Source organism: Mauremys mutica, chromosome 2 (genome assembly GCF_020497125.1).
Source record: "Mauremys mutica isolate MM-2020 ecotype Southern chromosome 2, ASM2049712v1, whole genome shotgun sequence".
Lineage (NCBI taxonomy): Eukaryota > Metazoa > Chordata > Testudines > Geoemydidae > Mauremys > Mauremys mutica.
The window spans coordinates 205,088,326-205,112,192 of NC_059073.1; the positions used below are offsets into that span (position 1 = coordinate 205,088,326).

A 23,867-nucleotide genomic window follows, 5' to 3' on the forward strand; every position below is an offset into this window, starting at 1 on the left:
TTCCAGTCAGATTTCTGAAGCAAATGCTACCTATTGTAAATATAAATTCTTTCCCCATGAATATTCTGCAATATTGGCTTAAGATTGTGCATTGCCAAACATTCTTGCCAGTGAACTTATTTCCTAAAATGGGTGAAATTCTGGCCTCATTAAAGCCAATGTGAGTCTCACCATTGATTTCAAAAGGATGGAGTTTGGACAAAAAAGCAAACACAAAAAGGACATGAACAAAGAAGAATTAATAATAAAGAATTAATAATAAAAATATTTTTGCAGTGTTCATGCAGCTCTAAAACCCAGACAGGTGACAATCAGATGTGTATGAATAACAGTGACTGAGTGCACAGTTTGCATCAGACTTTGAGAATGATTGACTTTCAAAAGTGAAAAACCTCTTCTGTAGTTGTAGTCCTCGTCTACATGACATTGTTATAGAGGCATATCTATGGCTTTGTAGCTATGCTTCTATAGTGTCTGTAGTGTAGACATGGCCTTAGTGTAGTTATCAAAGCAAATTATCCACAGGCATGCCAAAAAGATTGCTGTCAAGTGGGCTAATTAAAACATTTTTTTCATATATAATTTAAACAAGTCTGTCTTTTTTTTTTCTAATTCTGAAATCCTCAAAGGAGAGGAATAGCAAAGAAATGCTATAGGGTGTGAGGTTTCAGAAAACAGCAATTTTTTGGAAGTTAACAAATAAACCCTTATTAGGTTAGAAAATTCTGCCTTAGAGCACATTATTGTGCATTGGATGCACAAAGCATCCAATATTCCAATATATTTGGAGAGATTTCAGTAGCCAGGCAAGTCTGTTGATCCTACCTCTTATGGTTACTATCTGACCACTAGACCTCGCTGAAAACTGATTAAAAAATAGGATCTTTTTGCAAATGTTTTATTTGGTTCCCTGACCCCAACCACCGCCCCCCAAATTTTGACAAAATTTCACTGGAAAAAAATCCTTTTTAAAATCAATTTTTGATTAAATTTTTATCAAACTCAAATTTTGGAAAATTTTAACCAGCCCTGGTGACCAGCTGATATAAAACGTTAGGAGCATGCTTCTTAACACAGTGCTGCACTAAAATGAGACTTTACCTCTGCTAGCCAGATGTTTCCATTTTTGGCACCAGTATTAACAGTGGATGGCATTCTGATATCCATCTACAGACTGACAAACTGCAGAATAAAATTCTATTTTAAAGTGGTGTATTCCTTGAGGTGCTATGTAAAATAAATGAGCAATGCTGATTTTGCTCTCCAAACAACTTCAACCAGTTTCTTAAAATGAAACCTCATCTAAGGTGTAGGTATAAAAGGGAGCAATCCTGGAATAATCTAAACAGTTAAGGAATTATTTTAGAGTATTTAATTTCCAATGGCATCCCCTCTTAACATAAGAATGGCCATACTGAGTCAAATCAGTGGTCCGCCCAGTCTAATATCCTGTCTAATATCCACCCAGAGCTGCATCCCTGCCCATTTTGGCTTATAGCCATTGATGGACCTATCTGCCATAAGTGCCGGAGCTAGAGATGCTAGGGGTGTTACCGCACCCTCTGGCTTGAAGTGGTTTCCATCATATGCAGGGTTTACAGTTTGGTTCAATAGCTCTCAGCACCCCCACTCTAAAAATTGTTCCAGCACCCCTGCTATCCTCCATGAACTTCTCTAATTATTTTTTTAACCCAATTATAGTTTTGGCCTTCACAACATCCCCTGGCAATGAAGTGCACAGTCAATCTGTGGAATGTCTTCCATGTCAACTTTGCTGTGAAAGATTCCCTTTTCTTTTCTATCTCTTTGCTATTTTAGCTACCTTAGGCTTCAGCCATTTATTTTCTTTGCAGGATCAGCTTTTACAACCTCCGATAACTTATCCCTCAGCTCCTGGGTATCCTCTTCAACCAGTTTTCCTGGATTTCAGCACCCACAGTCCTTGACTGCCCTTGGTACCAGCACTGCATCCATAGCTACACCTATACCTCATCCAATCCAAGGATCTCTGCCTCCATACAGCCGCCTGGGAATGCCTCTTACACCTTCTGCCATAGCCAGCTCAATGCAAGGTAGTGGCCCAACATTCCCATCATTCCACATGCCCAGATACCACCATTACTTTCAGCAGGGGCCTTATGCAGCTATTCAAGGACTGCGTCATTCCTCTGCAGTGATGACACCATTTGTATGACTGACATAAAACAAGGGAAATCGAGATTTTTAAATGTGCAAATTTGGTATGAAAATACAGGGGACCTTCCCAAAGAACCTATGGAGAAAGAGCTGAACTCATAACAGACTGGCTAACATAATGCATTATGGATACAGATTCCTCCATCAAGGGGTCACAGCGAGAGAGAGTGAAGCTTGGAGTTGCAAAAGGATCTATGTGCTACAGCCAAATGGATCACAAAGTTCACAGGACTTTTAGCGAAGTGCAGGTTGATCCAAAGGCGCATTATGCCTAGCGAAATAAGAAGGTGCGTTTACGCAGCAATGTACAAATTAATTGTGTATAGTTTTTTTTCCACCTGCTAAAAGAATCCTGAAAGAGGCAATACTCTTACTTGACTCCATCCTTCCTTCTGAATAATGAGAGCCAATATGGAAAGATTTATTGCTATAGCTTTGAGCATGTTTAGGCTATCTCAGCATTAGTTTGCTGGGAGAAAAGGAGGGGGGAAGATTGTCCTTCTTTTAAAGACTGGCTTATCTTCAATAAGAACAATTTTAGTTCCTAAGGGGAAATACCAAGAAAATATGATCACACAAGCCTTGAATTCTTTATTTTCTTTGAGTTCACAAAGTTATCAGTTCAGGAAAAAAAAGACTGTTTGAGAACTATATAAAAATGTTATATTCTGTGCTTTGTCTAAAAATGAGCTCCTCACATATCCCAGAAGGGGGCAATTTAAGCATCTGTCAGGAGTGATGGAAGGAAATATTTATTCTGAAGGATCTGTTACTTTTAATCTGAAAATGAAAGATCTCAAATCTTCACCCTGAATCATTTATCTGCCACTGATACTAAAGGACCCCTCTCTCCAGATGTGCACTTGTATGAGATAAAGGAACAGAGCCAAATTCTTTTACTATAAAGGTCTGCCCATCCAACTTGCAAATGTCAGTGGATCCTGGTGCATGACCAGTGCATAAGAATTTACTAGCTTCTCCTCTGATTTTCATGGTGATGGATAATGTTGCCAGCTATGCTGTCCTGCCAGGCAGACCAGAACCAAATTCTGTGCTTGTATATGTCCCAGTTTGATCAGTGGAATGGTCTGGGGTATAAATAAGCATGCAATTTGGCCCACAATATTTTACTCATATCTATCTTTTAATGGGTTTCTAATTAAACATGGTTTTGTAAACAATAGGTCTGATTCTGGCTGCAATCCAGATTTTCTAGTTATTTTTTGTCTGTAATATAATAATGTAATTAGAATAATGGGTCAGATTTGCTCCTCTGCAGAGATCCAACTTGAGGCCTGTGCACCACTGAAGTCTTAAGAGGTGTTGATGCCTTGTGCTGGCTCTCTGTAAGGGGTGAATTTCAACATCTGTGAAGAATAAATGTTCAGATGAAAGAGCAGGGTCCAATCAGCTCAGCCAATGTATAGTTTCTGTATATAGGTAAGAAATACCATATGCTTATTGACCCCAGTTCTTACACCCTAGTCATGAGTTCTGTAAAGAACTTACAAGGGGCTGTAGGGGCTGATCAGAAGTAAGGCTTAGAGTGGAAGGCCAGTCTTCATCGCATTATTCTGTTCTATACCCGACCAATGTGTGTTACAACACTATATGCAGTAGAGATCGCAGCTTTTTAATGTGATATGCCACACGTCTGGGTGAATGGAAAGGCATGTCACATGACAGTCTTTTGGCTGTAGCCCACTGACTTGCCTTTTGCTGTCCTGCCACAAAATGCTGTAACACCATCTCACACTTTGCCTAATTCTTACGCTATGTTCCGTTGCAGCTGATTAAAACAAAGGATATTTGTCTCACAGATGAGACCTGTACTGATAAATCAAGAATAGTTGGTTGCCTTTAAAATCTTGCCAATTTTTCCCTTGAACAAATAGGTACCATTACCTCAGTAATTGTGGTATTATTTTGTCTTCACCCAACTTTGCGTAGGGGATGCTGCAAAGACTGGTGTAAAATTATCTGAGGCAACTGAGTTTTTTGTTTTGTGGTTTTTTTGTTTGTTGTTTTTGAATGGGTGAACATGGTATTCCATTCATGATTTTTGGACTCAGAGGTCCTCTGGGGAATGTCACAAATCAATATACTGGGCCAAGCCTTCTGTCTGCTTGCATGGGCTGCAAATAGATGTCGTATTTGGCCAGCTGTACCTATATACTGGAGTTTGCACTTGGCTGTCAGACTTAGCTGCAAGTTATTTGTATTGAAGTCACACTTTTGGCTAATCATGCCCTGTTTTGATATGAAGAGCCCTACTTTTGGGGAAATCTGAGAATATTGGTGGAACAGATACATATGCTGCAAAAGTTACAGCTAACCCCTCAAATATATAGATAATGCCACATTTTAAATATTTTCAGTGCAGATTTGGTGGGACAATTGACAGTTTTTTCCCTCCCCTTTCAATTGTTTGGCTTACATAGCATAAATGTGTCATTCATTTTTTAACCAGGTGCTAATCCTATGCTAGCTAATGGCAAAATCTGTGAGGAAAATTGTGACTTTGTATATATCCTGTGCAACTTTGGTAACTTATCTGGTTTTGCATGCAGTGTTACTGTGTGAAGAATTCAGCCTAGTTGCTTTAAAACTCTTTTGTGTGTGCACGTACCAGAAAATGCTCAAGCAAGTACAGTGGCTCTCTGTTTCAGTTGACTCAAGAAGTAAATTTGAAACAGGTAGGCTGATGGAGCCTTTATAATTTGAGACCAATCTTCTCATGTTGACCTGTTGTTCCTCTATAAAGCGAAGTCTAAGCAATAAATTCTTTGACCTCTTTAGCCATTTTCATGAATCCATCCTAATAGCGCCAGTATTCTCCATGTGAAATTTCTGCTATGATGCTAATGGAGTATGAAAAAGTTTCAAAGAAAGTTCTATTTCTTCCTAGGGTACAAGTATAGTAACAGACGAATGCTAAAATATCCAATGAAAGGCAAATGCTTCTTCACGAGGAATAAAATGTGAAATGTCTATGAAAAATACGGCACTAGCCCTCTCCTTATGTAGAGAACATGCATGGGAGTGGGACGTTCTCTCCAAAACTCATGGACTACTCCCCACAGCAGGGAGGGGTTTGCCATCCTATCAGTCAGGAAGGGGACAAGGCTTTTGAACCTCAGTGACTGAGGATCCACAGGCTGATTCCACATTCCTTAGGGTCTCTGAGTAGTCAACCCCTCCTTTTGTGCTGTCTGACTAGTTCCTCTCCACAGCAACATAATCCCTTTTGAACCACTGCACCCATTGGATTCCCCATCAATGCAGCCAAGAAAACAAATCATCCAGCAGCATTAATCCAGGGGTCTCCAGTCTCATGGATCTTGTAGAAGGGTTTCAGTTGGTGGTAGAGGAGAGCAATGTTACTGAATGGGAGCACCCATGCCAGTATTGACATAGGTATGGGGAATTTCTGATCTATATTATTGATTTGCTCCCCTCCTTGCCTTCCAGCAGAAGGCTGTATCTGAGTGTAAATTCTGATGGTTCTTAGGGGGTGAAATCCTTGCCCCACTAAAGTCAGTAGCAAAGTTGTAACTGACTTTAATGGGAACAAGATTTCGCCAAGCTTTTCCAATCTCACTAATGGCGTCTCGCTAGCTGGACAGTGGCATTAGTGACAATGCCAGTGTAGGAACTTGTCAGAGGAGACTAGTAACCAATTTTCAGGCTGCTTTACATTGATTTGAATAAGTAGATACATTTAGAAATGTAATTCAGATTTTAACTGCTTAAACATTGAATTTTTTATGATTGCTTAAAAAAAGAATCCCTGTTCTGCTTTGATGCTGGCTCAGTAATCTCTTCCAGTAATCTCTTCCTGAATTGCCAATATCCCAATGATATCACTTTGAGGGAAAATGTCTGCCACTGGTAGATGGCTTAGCAATGCCAAATATAATTTAAACTGGTATATTGCACATTTTATGCCTGATATAGAACACTCCTCATTTTCCCAAGCTTTCTTGACTAAGCAGAATGGGTGATCTTCTCTTTTAAAAAGGGCTGGATGAACATGCCCAAATATGCTTTTCAAACAGAATGGTAAGATTATCTTCAGTCCATTGTTTTATTGCCTGGCTCAGTGTTATGAATAAATTTGGATGGGTTTTTTTAATTACTCTGTTACCCAGAAATATTCACATCTTGTATCAATCAAAGGAATCCCAGACTGAGGCAAATGACTTAAATGCCTTTATCCAATTTCCTTTTTATTTCTGGAAACCTGAAAGAAGTAAGACACAAAACACATCTTAAATTTAGCTGTTCAGTTTTCAGAAGTGCCCTAGTTGGTCTGTTGCCTACTCTGCAGGACAGTGCTGGGTACAAATTCAGAGCCATTGATTGTAGTGGAGATACAGAACATGTGAATTGACTTAAGCAGTATAGACGAAATGGGTTAAATTCCAAAACTAAGATTTTTTTCATTTCAGATAAAAATGGCCCTTGCTCGGTCCAAGGAAAATGTTAAGTCTTCTCTACTCTGGGAAATGTTGTAGCCATTTTTCAGCACAGGTACAGTCCCACCTATGGGTAAGGTGTAGTGGAGACAGACTACAGGTTGTCACTGACATCATGGCCTGTGCATAGTCTGCACTAGCTCTTATATCTTTGGTGGCACCAGTGGAACTGCACCAGTGCTGAAAAATCTACCAAATTTCCTAGCAAACACACACCCTTAAGGCCTTGAAAGCAACGGTAGGTGCCAAGTGCTTCTAAAAGTCTGGCCATTCATTCAGGCACTAACTTTTCCTGTACTGCAATGGCCCATGGGGGGGCAAACATCCCAAGATTCAGCAAATATTAGACTTTTAAAAATCAACTCTTTTTAAAAAAACAAAGGTGATTTGATGACTTGTTTAGATCCCACGAGATCTTTGTGTATTGTGGGAGATCAGAAGTATTACTGGAAAAATGTTTTTTAAATTTTTTGGGAAGTGTCCTAAACTGAAAGCTTATACCAGTTGGGTGAAATTCACCCCCGTGTAGAGTCAGCATTTAGGCCTAAGCACCGCATGTCTCATTATTTGAAGAGGCTCTGTGGCAAGAGCCATTCTGTTTCTCTGCACAGGGTGAATTTTACTCATTGAAACGTATGCTCGTTTGGTGAGGCCTAATTCTTACCACTCCTTACTGTCCCTTTCTGCAGCAGAAAATGTGGTTTCACTACTTACAACTTCTGTCCTGCAGTGAGGTGGCATTTTGGACTCTCTGGTAACCTGTCATTGAATGTGGGTTTTGGTCTGTAAAATGAGACAATCTTTCCAGCTTACACAGAGCTCTTCTTCAAGTCTGGGAAACATATTCAGGGTGTCACAGCTAAATACAAGGTGAAACAGATGGTTTAATATAGTTAACACATTTCAAGGGACCATTCAAGGTGAAGTGGCCTAGTAACTACTTTTGCTAAACAATCTGTTCTGCCTTGTATTTAGCTGTGACACACTGAATATATTTCCCAGACCTGAAGAAGAGCTTTATGTTAAGCTTGTCTCTGTCACCAACAGAAGTTGGTCCAGTCAAAGATATTACCTCACTCACCTTGTCAGTCCCAGGATATTAGAGACATGGCTACAACAACACTGCATACACCTTTTTATTGCATTATTTTCCCTTTTGAAATTGAGCAGTGATCTAAATAAACACTCTGTGAAGTAATTTCTTATCTTAGTATATGGACAAGAAATACAATTTGCTGTATTTTACTTCTGGCACATTTTTAAATAGTCTCTTATTTTCTTATTGTACCTTCAGAAATGGGTAAAGATTTCTTTTTAAAAACAGGGAAGGTAAAAACTGGATGTGTAGCCTCTTTAACAGAATGTACCACAGACCTGCTGTTTGCTGTGTTTAATTTGTTGTTTATAATGTCTTGAGTGAGCACATGCACCATGTAATGAAAGTGTGTGTTTGGGGAGAGGGGGTAGGGAGGGGGTGATGGAGGGGAAATCTTTTTATGGAAAAAAGTTATGAACATAACAAACTATGAAGCAACATCTAATGAAAAGTTTCTTTTTAAGTGCAATATATTTATTTCTGCTAGAAATATATCAACATTATGTAATATTTGAAGCATTAAATGTTGTTTGTAAACAGCTTAAAATTATATATATCACAAAATTGTACATAAGTGCAAATGTGTGGATATCCATTTTCTTTCATTAAAATATTGGGTGTTTTGATATAATCCTTATTTATACAAAGCTTCCTCCTTCCGGTGGTCTCCAGTTAATCACTGATGCACTTTTGTGATGGCATGCAAAAGTCAGGCATGACTGTTGATGTGTGAAAGGTAGCCTAACTTCATATTGAAGCAACAGTCATCATAGGAGAGTGGTAACTCTGCTACAGTTAAGTGTAGTTGACACTTGACTACTGTTTAATAGAAAAGTGATTAGTGTCCAAAATCCACCTGCTTGCTTAGACTGTCTCGAAAATTGCTGTGCCTCATAAGGGCCCAGGATAGGGCAGGTTAGCTGATATTTGGGATTGTTTGAGCAAGGGGTTCCCTAGATTAAAAACCCCTTTGAAAGCCTTGTGACAATCATCTAATCCTTCTAATGTCTTTGTGCACACACCTGTGGCTCAGATTATGGTTCTGATCCTCCCCAAACTGATATCAGCCACTTGGGATTTCTCAGCTAGTGTGCAGCACCTGTTGGCCCTTGGGGGAAGCAATACTGGAAAAGTTATTGAGGATCAAGCTGACTATTCCAGATTGGCAAAGAACTGCCATGTTGGGTCAGACCGGTACTCTATCTAGCCTAGTATCCTGTCTCTGATGGTGGCTAATACCAGAACTTCAGGAGGAGTGTACAGAACAGGGCAGTTAGTGATCCACTCCTGTCTTACACCTTTGACTGCCAGATGGGGAAGGTTGCCCCAAACATGGGTTTGCAACCCTGACCATGTTTACTAATAGCCATTGCTGGACCTATCTGCCATGAACTTACCTAGTTCATTTTTGAACCTGGTTGCACTTTTGGCTATCATCACATAACAATGAGTGCCACAGTTTAATTGTGTGGTATGAAAAAGTATTTCCTCTTGTATTAAATCTGCTGCCTACTTATTTAATTGGGTGACCCCTTGTTTTTTGTATTGTGGGGAAAGGGTAAATAACACTTTCCCCCACACCATTCATGATTTTACAGACCTTTATGTATCCCCCTTAGTCATCTGTTTTAAATGGAACAATCCTAATCTTTTTAGTCCCTCCTCATATGGAAGCCATTCCATATCCTTGATCATCTTTGTTGCCCTTCTCTAAAACTTTTCCAGTTCCACTATATCCTTTTTTGAGATGGGGCAACAGGAACTGCATGCAGTATTCAAGGTGTGGACACACCATGGATTTATATAATATTATGATATTTTCTATCCTTTTTCCTAATAGTTCCTAACCTTCTGTTTGCCTTTTTGACTGCTGCTATGCATTGAACTGAGTTTTTTAAAGAACTATCCACAGCGACTCCAAAATCTTTCTTGAGTGGTAACAGCTAATTAAGAATCCATTATATATGTGTAGCTGGGATTATTTTTTCCAATATGCATCACTTTGCACTATCAAAGTTGATTTTCATCTGCCATTTTGTTGCCCAGTCTCCCAGTTTGGTGAGATGCCCCTGTAACTCTCTGTAGTCAGCTTTAGATTTACAAAAACATTCAAGATAGTTATTGTAGATCATTCCTGGTGTGGGTCACAGTTGAGAGTGCCAAATTCAGGACAAGCTGATAAAAACCAGGGTAGGTACACCCCAGAATTGGTGAACTCACCAAGCCAGTAACAAGTGAGCTCCTGTATCACTACACTGCTTAAAAAGAAGCTAAAAATACAGTCTCCTTAAGCAATCTATCCCCTATCACCACCCAGACATCTGGTCTTTAATCTGGTTTTCAGTAACTTCTCATCATAATCATACATAAGGTTCTTCTAATCCCAAAGGATCAGCCACTTCCCCAGGTCAATATGTATACTTTAGATCTTACCAAATATCACACTTGCCAATTCCTTTAGTAACTAAAAACAAAAGGTTTATTAATATAAAAAAAGACGGTTACTCACCATTGTAACTGTTGTTCTTCAAGATGTGTTGCTCCTATCCATTCCAGTTAGGTGTGTGTGCGCGCCACGTGCACGTTCGTCGGAAGATTTTTACCCTAGCAACACTCGGTGGGTCGGCTGGGCGCCCCCTGGAGTGGCGCCGCTATGGTGCAGGATATATACCCCTGCCGAACCATCCGCCCCTCAGTTCCTTCTTGCCAGCTACTCCGACAGTGGGGAAGGAGGGCGGGTCTGGAATGGATAGGAGCAACACATCTCAAAGAACAACAGTTACAACGGTGAGTAACGGTCTTTTCTTCTTCGAGTGATTGCTCCTATGCATTCCAGTTAGGTGATTCCCAAGCCTTACGTAGGCGGTGGGGTCGGAGTTAGATGTTGCAGAATGCAAAACTGCTGAGCCAAAGGCTGCATCAGCTCTGGACTCTTGGACCAATGAGGCAAAGGTGTGGACCGAGGAGCAGGTAGTTGCACGACACATCCCCTGAAAGGGTATGTGAGCCAGGAAGGCAGCAGAGAAGCCTGAGCCCTGGTGGAATGTGCAGTCAGGTGGCTCTATGGAACATGGGCCAAAACACAGGAGGTGCGGATGCCCAACGTCATTGAAGATGAAATCCTCTAGGAGGAGACAGGTATGCCCTTCGTCCGGTATGCTGGTATGACGAAGGATTGGGGGCGTTACAAAAGGGCTTTGTCCGCTCGATATAGATTGCGGACGCCCTACGGACGTCTAGGGAGGGCAATTGTTGCTCTCCTTGCGATGAGTGTGGCTTCGGAAAGAAGACCGGAAGGAATATATCCTGGTTGATATGAGAGGCCAACACCACCTTAGGGAGGAAGGTCGGACGTGGTAACAACTGCCCTTGTCCTTGGGGAACACCGTATACCGTGGGTCCATTGTGAGAGCCTGAAGCTCGGAGACTCGTCTGGCCGATGGAAAGGCTACAAGGAAAACTGTCTTTCAGGACAGGTATATCAACGAGCATGTTGTCAGTGGCTCGAATAGGGCAGTCATAAAACTGGTTAGAACCAGGTTGAAGACCCAGGTTTTGGCGGGGGCCAACTGGGGGGGGGGGTACAAATGCTCCAAGCCCTTGAGGAACCTAGAAACCACAAGGTGTAAGAATACGGAGCAGCCACTCTCCACTAGGTGGAAGGTAGAGATGGCTGCCAAGTGTACCCTTAATGATGATCGCGCCAGGCGCTGCTGTTTGAGAGACCAGAGGTAGTCCAAGATTGTGGGAAATGGAATGTGAGATGTTTGGGCTTCTGGGACGAGTTGATTGTGCTGGGAAAGTTAGACAGGTGTGTAGGATGATAATTATCCTATGAGGTCACAGCTGTGCCTGTGTAGATCTAATTAACCTGTTAGTCGTTGCCTGATTGCCTAATATAATTGTGTATATAAGAGCCTGCTGGTGTGGAATAAAGAGCTCTCTGCTTGTGACCACACTTGACTGTTAGACTTCGTTCCTGCTCCTGTGATGCAACAAATGGTGACCCCGATGTGATGCAACAAATAGTGATCCCGATGTGATGCAACAAATGGTGGAGAAGCTGCGGGCTATAGTATCGGTTGCCTGAAAAGAAAAAAAAAAAAAAAAAAAAAAGGGGGGGAGACGCACCAGAGTCTCCGTATCGAGCGTCTGAGAGGCTCAGGACGCCCGAAAAGGGAGGCGCAGGACGCCCGAAAAGAGGGGCGCATCTGAGCACAGTGCTAAGCGGCTGGGAGGCGCAGGACGCCCGAAAAGGGAGGCGCAGGACGCCCGAAAAGAGGGGCGCATCTGAGCACAGTGCTAAGCGGCTGGGAGGCGCAGGACGCCCGAAAAGGGAGGCGCAGGACGCCCGAAAAGGGAGGCGCAGGACGCCCGAAAAGAGGGGCGTACCTGAGCTCAGTGCTAAGCGGCTGGGAGCCGCAGGATGCCCGAAAAGGGAGGCACACCCGAACTTAGAAGTGAGCAGCTATATGGGAACCATTGTGTCAGCGGAGCAGGAGAGTGTCAAGATGGCGAGCGTACTGTCCAGGCGCCTGGGGAAATGCTCCCTGTTGGGCGCCCGCGCTTCTACGCCCAGCTCCTTGGCAGATAGGATGCTGGGGACAGCCCGGATCCCCGTGTTGCAGGTAGAGCTCAACAGAGTATTTTTCCACTTGGCTTTGTATGAGGGTGGTCGGAGCAGGGAGAGGAGAATAGCACGATGCCCAGCTTCCCAGACCTGAACCGTTCACAGCTCCACCCAGGATAGAGAGTTTACATCGCCTATGGTGGGCGGGAGTGTGCTGGCCTGGTAGAGCAGCACAATCAGCTGAACGATGAGGTGCAAGTGTTGTTCCTGGAGCAGGGAGTGCACACCTGCTGGGAGCTTTATCATGTACATCTGACTTGTTCCCTCTGCATTAATGTCTTGTTTGTGCTGATTGTGTGACATAGAGGATGTGAGACTGGCTGAGATGCAAAGATCGCCGTGGAACCAGAGCCCCCGGAGGAGAACTATTTGCTAGCTCTGCCAGGACTTTTCTTGTTTGAAATGATTTTTGCTGTGCCTGAAAGAGATTTTGTGTTGGCTGTATAGCATTCAGTATACCATGCAATTATTATTTAGAGTAAAAAAAAAAAAAAAAAAATGTGGTGTTGTGTTTTGTGTTGTCTGTCTTCTGGCCAGAATTGTTGTTGTGTTATGTGGTTTGATGTGTTTTCTTTAGAATCCCCCCACCCTCAGTGTCAGTTTGATCACCTGACACCTGAGGGATATTTTGGTAACAGCATAAGTTGGTGTGTAATAGAGAGGGGGGAATCCTGCAGAATTTACATCATTTGTTTGTTGTGTTTTGTTTTGTTTGTTTGGTGTTTCTACCTTTGCTAATATGAAAATTAAATCCTTTTTTTATGTTAAGGATTTAAGAAAGGTTTTGGAAGTTGTGTCTTTTGTGATAAATGTTATAATTTGTAGCTACTTAATTTGTGATATGTTAAGGATTGCATGGTCATAGGTTGGTTTTATAAAGTTTTAATTTTGGTTTGTGTGGAAATGTTTTGTTAATACCTTTATTCTTCTCTTTTCCTTTTTTCTTTCTTTTCCCCTTTCCTTTTGATTTTGAATACAGGGGGGAGATGTGGGAAATGGAATGTGAGATGTTTGGGCTTCTGGGACGAGTTGATTGTGCTGGGAAAGTTAGACAGGTGTGTAGAATGATAATTATCCTATGAGGTCACAGCTGTGCCTGTGTAGATCTAATTAACCTGTTAGTCGTTGCCTGATTGCCTAATATAATTGTGTATATAAGAGCCTGCTGGTGTGGAATAAAGAGCTCTCTGCTTGTGACCACACTTGACTGTTAGACTTCGTTCCTGCTCCTGTGATGCAACACAAGATGGAATGGATCGGGACCTCAGCGGGAGAAACATTGCGTGTTTCAAAGCAGCAGGAGAAACGCTTCCATGTGGCCAGATACGTTAACCGAGTGGAAGATTTCCTACCACCCAGGAGAATCCTGTAGAACCGAGGCAGAACAACGTAACGCGGATCGGTTTAGCCACGCAGCAGCTATGCTGTGAGGTGCAGGGATTACAAGTCCGGGTGGTGAAGCTTGCCGTGATCCCGCGTCATGGGGTCTGGGCAAAGAGGCAGGGGAGTAGGGTTGGCTACCGACAGGTGTAGCAACGTGGTGTACCAGTGCTGCCTGGGTTACGCTGGAGCGATCATGATCAGGTGCGCTCTGTCCCTGCGGAGTTTTAGCAGGACCCTGCTGTGAACCAGCTGTGAACCAGCGGGAACAGTGGAAAAGCATACAGCAGATGGCTCATCCACGGCATCAGAAAAAACCTCCAAGACCGAGCCTGGGGAGAGGCCTTGGAATGAGGAGAACTTCTCTCTCTTTTCATTCTCGCGAGAGCGAAGAGGGCTATGCGGGGTAAGTCCCACTTCTGGAAAACGGAATGGATAATGTCCGGAGGAAACGACCACTTGTGAGACAGGAAGGATCTGCTGAGGCGATCTGCCAGCTGAAACGCCTTGTATACAAGGCAGACTGCTCTCAGCTCTCGGACATCGATGTGCAAGGCCAGCTCTTGAGCCAACCGAAGGCCGTGAGTGCGAAACTGACCCAGGTGAGCACCCAGCCGAGAGATGGGGTGTCTGTCTCGAGGGACCCCGAGGGGTGAATGGAACAGCATCCCCGGATACACCAGGAAGGGCGCTGACTCCCGGTCGAGGGAGCCTAGGATGCTCAGGGGGAACGAGACGACCATGAGTATGCTATCTCTGCCCGGGTGGTACACCAAGGTGAGCCACGATTGAAGTGGACGGAAGCGAAGCCTGGCATGTTTGGAAACAAATGTGCAGACAGCCATGTGACTCAGGAAACTAGGCAAGTGCGAGCCAAAGTTGTCGGGAAGGTCCGTAGACCTTGTACAATTGTTACCATCGCCTGAAACCGAGGCTGAGGTAAGCAGGCTCTGGCGAGACTGGAGTCCAGGATGGCCCCAATGAATTCTATTCCCTGTGTGGGAATCAGAGTGGATTATTCTATTGATCATAAGGCCTAGACACAGGAATAGGTCCGTGTCGATGCCCACATGACTGGTAACTTGGGCCCGGTGGTCCCTCGAATGAGCCAATCGTCTAGATACGGAGAAGGTGTATCCGATGGTGGCGAAGAGAGGCGGCGACTACAGCCCTGCACTTTGAATACACTTGGTGTATAGAGGCCAACCGGGAGGGCCGTATACTGGAAACGACGGTAGGCCCCAAACCAGGGGTACCTTCTGTGTGGAAGAGAAATGGCGATGTGAAAATACGCGGCCTTCATATCGAGGGCGGCATTCCAGTCTTCGGGATCCAAGGATGGGATGACGGTCCCCATGGGTACCATGCGGAACTTATCTGCATCGTGAACTTGTTGGGGTCCCGCAGGTCTAGGATAGGTCTGAGACCTCCCTTCGCCCAGGGGATTAGGTTTTGTCCTTAGATACCTCCTGTATAGCTCCGATGAAGAGGAGCGTCCGCACCTCTTGCAAGAGGAATCGCTCGTGAGAGGGGTCCCTAAGAGGGACGAGGATGGGTAGGCTTTTGTCCCATTGGTGGTTAGAAGGACTGCAATTTTGGCTCCTTTGGGGTCCTGATTGACGCCTACGACCGCGTAAGCGACGCCTGCTGGCAAAGTCCTGTCTTTGTCTAGTCGCAGGATAAGAGCGGTGAGGCTGGGGACGGAAAGGTCGGCGCTGAAGCACCGGCGTGTGCATGCCGAGAGAGAGCGCAAAGTGACCCTGCTGACCTTTAGGCTTTGCAGCCTAGGGCCAGTTTTTTCAGAGAACAGGCCTTTGCCATTGAAGGGCAAGTCCTGTATAGTGTGCAGCAGCTGCGAGGGAAGGCTCGATAACTGGAGTCATGAAATGCGCCTCGTGGCAACACCCAAGGCCAGGGTCGTGGCAGTGGAGTCAGCTGCATCCAACGAGGCCTGGAGGGAAGCCCTTGCCAGCTTCTTCCTTTGTTCCAGGGCATCGAACTCTTGATGGGAGTTCTGAAGAACCGACTCTGTAAATTTGCCCACCGCCACCCATAGTAGCGGCTAAGCAGGGCTTGTTAGTTTGCTACACAAAGTTGCAGGGCTCCCGCCGAGTACATCTTACGGCCCAGTAAGACCATTCGCCTAGCCTCCTTGGATTTAGGGGCTGGTGCCTGGTGGCCATGGCGTTCCGTCCCATTGAGGGACTGGACGACAAGGGAGCGGGGGGGGAGGGGGATTGTACATATAGGTACTCGTACCCCCTGAAGGATACCATGTACTTGGATTTCGATCAGAGGAGGGCCCGAGGAGTATGTTCCTGCCCCCGCCTCATCTGGGGAGGAGGAAGAAGAAAGGCCAGGGACAAGCGGGTCCTGTGTGGGCTCGCGCTCCTGGACGACCTCCTGATCCGGTGGGATCTCGGAGCCCGGTGGCTGAACCGGGCTTTGCTCTGTACCGGTCGGAGGGGAACGGCTAATTGTCGCCTCTGGCACCCAGAGCTCCGATGGAACGGAGTGAGATGGGACCACCCGTACGCCTCTGGCGTGGTAGTACGCCCAAGGTGACTAGAATGACCACTGATAGGTCTCCTGGAAGACTCTGGAGGGCACATCGGAAAACCGAGTACTGCGCATATGAAGTGTCCGGACGGGGCAACACTGATGCGTGGCTGGATGGCCCTGGAGGATCTGAAAAGCCCTTGGTAGAGTCTCCCTCTCTAACTGACGTTGCTCAACGCGGCACCGGGGATCGGTACCGGGAGACATACCGGTACCGAGAACGGGACCTGCCACCGGAGCTGTGCCGGGCGGTCGACGGAGAGCGCGAGGCTCAATGATCAGGAGTGGCTACGGGGGTCCCGGTGCCTGGGGCGGTGCCGGGAGCTGGATCGGTGCTGAGTGTACCGGGCCGGCGAACGGGACGCTGACCGGTGCCGCGAGTACTACTGGTACCGAAATGGAGAACGGTGCCGAGACTGCGAGCGGCGTCGGGACCTCGATCGGTGACGGGACCGAGAACGTCTGTGGGACTGCGATCGTGAACGGTGCCGCTCTGCGGTGCCGACGCTGGGTGGCGTGAGCAAGACAGGCTCGCCGATAGACAATATAATCCGCACCGGCGGTCCCGGGGATTAAAGCCGCGCAGGCTATGCCCTTGCCATCAACTCCCTCGCTGTGGAAATGTTTCCAGCATGGAGGGAATAGTGAGCTCGACCACAGCTCGCACCGGGGAGCGTTCAGGTGCTGGACTCAACGGCTCTTGCATGGCCGGAGTCTACGGTGCTGATACTGTCGGTGCCGCAGCAGGTACCGGTGCCGGGCAGTGCGACGTATCGGGCTGCGGAGCAGGCGGCTCAGACACAGCGTAATAGCGAGTTCGACCACGGTTCGTACCGGGGAGCTTTCCAGCACCGGACTCGACGGCTCTTGCCTGGCCGGAGTTAACGGTGCGGATATTGTCGGTGCCGCGGCAGACATCGGTGCCGTGCGATCCGACTGAGCGTAGCGCTTGGCTGCGGAGCAGGCGGCTCGGACGCAGCTTTATAGCGAGCTCAACCACGGTTCGTACCGGGGAGCTTTCCAGCACCGGACTCGACGGCTCTTGCCTGGCCGGAGTTAACGGTGCGGATATTGTCGGTGCCGCGGCAGACATCGGTGCCGTGCGATCCGACTGAGCATAGCGCTCGGCTGCGGAGCAGGTGGCTCGGACGCAGCAAGGATATTGTGCCTTTTCATCCTCCAGGAGAGGGATCCATGCCGAGTGGAAGCCAGTGACGGCTGGTGCCGAGAGGCCTTGGCGGTACCAGCGATCCGGTGCCGAGGGAGTGCTCCTTGAAGGCTAACCAGCGCTCGGCGCCGAGAGCGGAGGAGCAAGAGCTGCCTCCCTCAGGAGCTGTTTGAGATGAAAGTCCCGCTCCCCTTTGTTCTCGGATTAAAGGCCTCACAAATGCGGCACTTATCTGTGAGGTGAGATCCCTCGAGGCACTGAGGAGAGGATCTCTTGTCGGCATCGGCTTGTGGCCAGCCGAGCATTATAAAACCCTGTGGACCAGGCATCGGACCCGGCACCGGGTGAGGGGAAGGGGATAAACCCTGAACCCCTGTGAAATAAATACACTATACTATACTACAAACAAATAAAGTTAACTACAACTATAAACATCTGAACTATATACTTAACGAGAGAACTACGAGTAGCTAGGGAAGTGGAGGTCAGCTAAGCCACGCTCCACTGTTCCAACAACCGACACGGGCGGTAAGAAGGAACTGAGGGGCGGATGGGTAGGCAGGGGTATATATCCTGCGCCATAGCGGCACCACTCCAGGGGACGCCCAGCCGACCCACCGAGTGTTGCTAGGGTAAAAATCTTCCGACGAACGTGCACGCGGCACGCACACACCTAACTGGAATGGATAGGAGCAATCACTCGAAGAAGAAAAGTTATTAAATGGTTAAAAGTCAGATACATTACACTTGATTTCAGAGTTTGCAGGTCAGGATAATAGCAGTGATGTTAAATCTGCTAGCTTGTAATAAATCACCCAAGCAGATTGGGGGTCATTCAGTCCTTTGTTCAAAGCTTCCTTAGAAAATCACAGTCCAGAGATGAAAAAGCAGGAATGAAAACAAAGCAGTGATGTCATAGCTTGCAATTTATAGCTGAGCCCCAAGTGCAATGGAAAGTTACTGACCAATAAGGGATCCCGGGTCACATGAACATGGAAAGTCACTGGTAAAAGATGGAGTCTTAGATCATATTTCCTTATCACATCTCATTGAGTCATGAGGCATTCATTGAGTACATGCTTCTTGAGGAGTTTTCAGGAGGCTCCCTAGAATACTTGATTGTTCTTAATGGGCCATCAAGTAGGCTGGCTAGGGTTGATGCAGATCTGGGCGGGGGAGGGAAGTGTCACAGAGGAACACAACACATGTTTTAGATACAAATACATAGCAAATATTCATAACTTGAGATACAAAAATGGTACATGCATATAAACAGGATGATGATACTTAACAGTAACTTTTCCATTGATACCTGACATGACATACTTTGTAAAAGATTTTTTTGCAACTTTGTGACAGTGGTGACTATCAATGGAACTAGTTAACTGTGATGCTGTACAAAAAGGAAGATATCTGGAAACTTTGCCACTTCACTGTTCACTCCCCTTATCCAGATCATTTATGAATATGTTGAACAGCACAGGTCCCAGGACAGATCCTTGTGGGGGGGGGGGGGGGGGAGCCTGCTGTTTACCACTCTCCACTGTGAAAGACCACTTATTCTTACCCTTCATTTCCTATTTTTTAACCAGTTCCTAGTCTATAAAATAATCTTCCCTCTTATCCCATGATTTAAAAGCCTTTGAGGGATCTTGTCAAAGGATTTCTGAAAATCCAAGTACACTATCTCAAGTGGATCACCCTTATCCACATGCTTGTTCACTTCCTCAAAGAATTCTAATAGATTGGTGAGGCATGACTTCCCTTGGCAAAAGCTGTGTTGACTCTTCTGCAACAAATCATGTTCATCTATGTGTCGGATAATTCTATTCTTTACTATAGTTTCAACTAATGCTCCTATTACTGAAGTTAGGCTCATCTGCCTGTAATTGCCAGGATCGCCTCTGGAGCTGTTTTTAAAAATCAACATTACAGGTTAGTGCAGAGGCTTGTTTCAGCAATAGGTTACATATTACTGATAGTCAGGGGCGGCTCTAGAAATTACACCGCCCCAAGCAGGGCGGCGCGCTCGCCGCCCTTCCCTGGTCCTGTGGCCGGGGCAGAAGTGTCTGCGGCGGGTGCGCTGGTCCCGCGGCTCCGGTGGAGCATCCGCAGGCATGCCTGCGGGAGCTCCGTCCGAGCCGCGGGACCAGCGCACCCGCCGCAGTCATGCCTGCGGGAGCTCAAGCGGAGCCGCGGGAAGAGGGGACCCTCCGCAGTCATGCCTGCGGCAGGTCCGCTCGTCCCGGGGCTCTGGTGGACCTCCCGCAGGCATGACTGCGGAAGGTCTGCCGGAGCCAAATGCCGCCCTGCCGGGACAATGCCGCCCCACCCGCTTGCTTGGCGCGCTGGGGTCTGGAGCCGGCTCTGCTGATAGTAGTTCTGCAATTTCATATTGAAGTTCCTTCAGAACTCTTGGGTGAATACCATCTGGTCCTGGTGACCTATTACTGTTTAATTTTCACTTTGTTCTAAAACCTCTTCTATTGACACATCAGTGTGGGACAGTACTTCAGATGTGTCACCCACATCAGAACTATTCTTTTTGGGTATCTCCCCCACATCTTCTGCACTGAAGACCAAGGCAAAGAATTCATTTAGCTTCTTTGCAATTGCCTTCTCTGGCTCGAGTGCTCCTTTAACACCTTGGTTGTCTATTGGCCCAGTTTCCTGTTTGGAATGTTCCCTGCTTCTGGTATACTTACAAATGCTAACAGTAACTTTTTTTTTTTAAATCTTTAGCAAGTTGCTTCTAAAATTATTTCTTGGCCTGCCTTATACTTAACCTTCCTGAGTTTGTGCACCTTTCTATTATCCTCACTAGGATTTAACTTCCAATTTTTAAAACATACCCTCTTTTGCCTCTAATGGTCTCTGTTACTCTACAGTTTAGTCATGGTGGCATTCTTTTGGTCCTCTCACTGTTCTTCTGATTTGGGGTATACATATAGTCTGAGCCTTTATTATGGTATTTTGAAATAGACCCCATGTGTATAACAAGCACATTCATTCTCAAGCAGTTCCCCTTTTTAAAGTTAAATGTTCCCATGGTGGGGTTTGGGCATTATCCCCTCTACAAGGATGTTATGGTTGCTATTACTGAGCAGTTCAGCTATTTTCACCTCTTGGACCAGGTCCTGTGCTCCACTTAGAGCTAGATCAAGAATTGCCTTTCCCTTTGTGGGTTCCAGGACAAGGTGCTCCCAGAAGCAGTCATTTATGGTGCCTAGAAATTTCCTCTCTGCATCACACCCTGAGGTGACATTTACCCAGTCAATATGAGGATAGTTGAAATCACCCATTATAATTGTGCTTTCTGCTTTTGTAGCCTCTCTAATCTCCCTGACCCGTCACTATCCTGGTCAGGAGGTTGATAGTATATTCCTACTGCTATACTCTTTTTATTCAAGCATGGAATTTCATAAAGATTCAATGGTAGCTTGTTTCATGTAAGATTTTTACCTTATTTGACTCTGTGTTTTCTTCAGCATATAATGCCACCAGCACAACCTACGTTGTCATTCCTATATGTTTTAAACCCTGGTATTACCATGCCCCATTGATTATCTTCATTCTACCAAGTTTCCAATATCCTCATTTAATGCTAGGCATTCTAGTTTGCCCATCTTAGTAGTTAAACTTTTGGCATGTGTAACATAAGCACTTGTTACTTGTACATTTTGACAATATTCAGTTGCTTGCCTTCACGGGTTATATTTAAAGAGGACTCTGTTTGGTTTAACTTTTTCTCACTAGCTCCTACCTGTATTTTACCAACTTTCCCCCCATCCTCTTTATTAGGGTGTAGCATTCCCCCTTTAATAAATAAATTCATCCCTATGGGGCATCTCCGTCTGAACCATGTGCTCCTCTGCATCTGTTGGCTTTCCCCCAGGCGTTAGATTAAAAATGAGCTAAACTGATGCACCAAAGAATCAGTTAGGGTTGGTTGGGATGGGGAAAAGCATGTAGAAGCATATTTAATGTCAGTCATAGAGTAGGTAAGGGCAACATGCTGTAGTCACTGAATCACAGCCCTCTTCATTGTCTGTGAATTCAATTCCTTCCATGAGCAAATAGCTCAGAGTCACTACCGGGCATGGTGCTACTCTCTACCTGCAGGAAAGGGGTTTTAAATTTTTTTAGGGGGAGAACTTTGGCTTGAGTAGCCTTAGGAAGGGTCTCTAATTATTTTATTATTGCCTAATCCATATGTGTAGCATCATTTTAAAAAAAATTTTGGCTTGAGTAGCACAGTTCTTTTCTCGAGGTTCCAATATGTATCACTGTTCATAAGGCCATATTTATGAGGAAAAAAATTATTAGAGTTCAGATTACCAAATCATGCCTCATGTCCTTCTAGAACATTGAGTTCAGCTACACTCCTCTCCAAAAACCAGGAAATGAAGAGTTATAGTAACACAAATGTAAACTTCTAAAAACCAGGCAATATAAAGTTAAGGGACAGCCCCACAATGCAACCTTACCTCTGTCCCCAGGAGCTGACAATAGTCCTGGGAATAGTTCAGTAAGAGGGCTAGCATAAGTACATGAACAGCAGCTAAGAGAACATGCCATTGTTTGTGTTGTGCTCCACAGATTTGGATCCCAGCACTTACCTGCAGCTGTACTTCAGCTGCGTTCTCTGTTCGGTGTAACTATATTGAATGGTGGCAGGATTAGTTGGAGCAGCCTGGCAGAACTATTACTGTGATAGAAGGAGGGGTGTGTGCATGCGCATGAGCCAGGAGGGATCCAGTCTGACTCATTTTAGCACTGAGTTATATAGATTTTGTCCATAGCTGTGCACAGGGGTCTTCTTACCATGGGGATTGTCAGGACTCTCGTGGCATACATGGCAGTAATCTCCAGGGCTTAGTAAGGGGTCAGTGAAGACAATGGCTCAGCAGGAATCCTCAGGGCAAAGGTGAAGGTAACATTTAGCAAGTCTGGGGTGGTTTATGTAGAGTCAGTGTTTGAGTGTAGGCCAGGTGTAGGTAGGTAGCTGCTGTTTGCTACACCTCACTTATACCAGTTTTGCCTTACAAAAGAGAAGGTGTTAGTTGTACAGCGTTCAGCTCTGTTCTCCAAGTGTTCTGGAGCAGCTGCACAGACAGAGTGCTGATATGTGTCATGTTGGAATGGTAGGGCATCATGTAAGAGGGCAGCATTAAGGTTGCAGCGAGCAATGGGGTGTACCTAAACTTTTCAATGTCTAGTTTTCAGAGGCTTAAGTGTAGGTGAACTCAGCATTCTGGAAGGATGTGAGGCACTACCAGGCAACCTGAACACTACATTAATAAAGGTTTTTGTCCATGAATTTAAATGAGAAGAACAGTATGAAATCCACTGCACCATTTGCATGAAGTAATTCAAATACACTTTTGGTCGCTCTTTAGAAGACAAGATTGCTTAGAGAGCTGGTAATGGCATGCAGCATCTTTCACATCTGTTGCATTTTTTAATCCTGCATGGATCATTAGTAATAAAACATCTAATTAACAGGGATCAGATATTCAGTGGCCTCCAAATCTTAGGTCCCACTTTCAGTAAAGCCTGTGAGCACATTCTCAACTTTAATCATGTGCTTAAAGGTTTTCCTGAATATAGATAGACTTAAGTGTGTGCTTCAGTGATTTGCTAAATCAGGGTCAGTGCCATTGCTAAGCACTCTGTCCCTGAGCCAATGAAAAACATGGTCAACTTTAAGCATGAGTAGCCACGCTGAAGTCAGTGGTGCTGTTCACCTGTTTGAGCACTTAAGCATCTGCTTAATTTTAGTATCTTGTAGCATCAAGTCCTTAGTAAGCAGATGTCCAGACAATACACTATTGCAGTTGGTACCTTTGATTTCAGTCTCAGTAGAGAAGCCAAGAATTAAATAAAATATTGATCCTGAACTACTATCTTCAATGAGAGTGGCTATACTTCTGAACAGAGATGAGTCAGAAACAATGAGAATAGGATCACTCTAATTTATATTGGGTACATAGGTCAGCATGTAAATATTCCACTGGAAGCATACAGTTATGGAGGAGATAAATGCTCTGGAGAGTGGCATACTGAGTTTCTAAACAAATGTGTATACAGTGAACACTTTTTAATACTATAGGTTAAGAATGCTGAGCAATACAAAAATGGAATGCTGAAATATCAATAAAAGACCATATCAAATGTGTATTGAAATATTAGATTCTATAGTATTAGTTCAATAATTGTATTAGAATGTTGTCATTGTTTATTATCTAAAAATAAGAAATTAATTTATCAATGGCGTTTACTGTCTAATGTCCTGATCCTACCCCTACTGAAGTCAGTCATTAAGTGATAGTCAGTGTTGCTCAATGAGGCTCTAGAGGT

General features: G+C 45.0%; 1 protein-coding gene across 1 annotated transcript in view; it reads left to right on the forward strand.

The window, feature by feature from the left end:
• The window catches only part of TBX20 (T-box transcription factor 20), a 51,992-nt gene extending 44,399 nt beyond the window's left edge, over nt 1–7,593 (forward strand). The window contains exon 8 of the mRNA XM_045007597.1: nt 1,854–7,593. Within this exon, the coding sequence (XP_044863532.1) occupies nt 1,854–2,194 (341 nt within the window). The 3' untranslated portion in view covers nt 2,195–7,593. The remainder of the gene's footprint in view (nt 1–1,853) is intronic.
• Nucleotides 7,594–23,867: the final 16,274 nt, after the last annotated feature.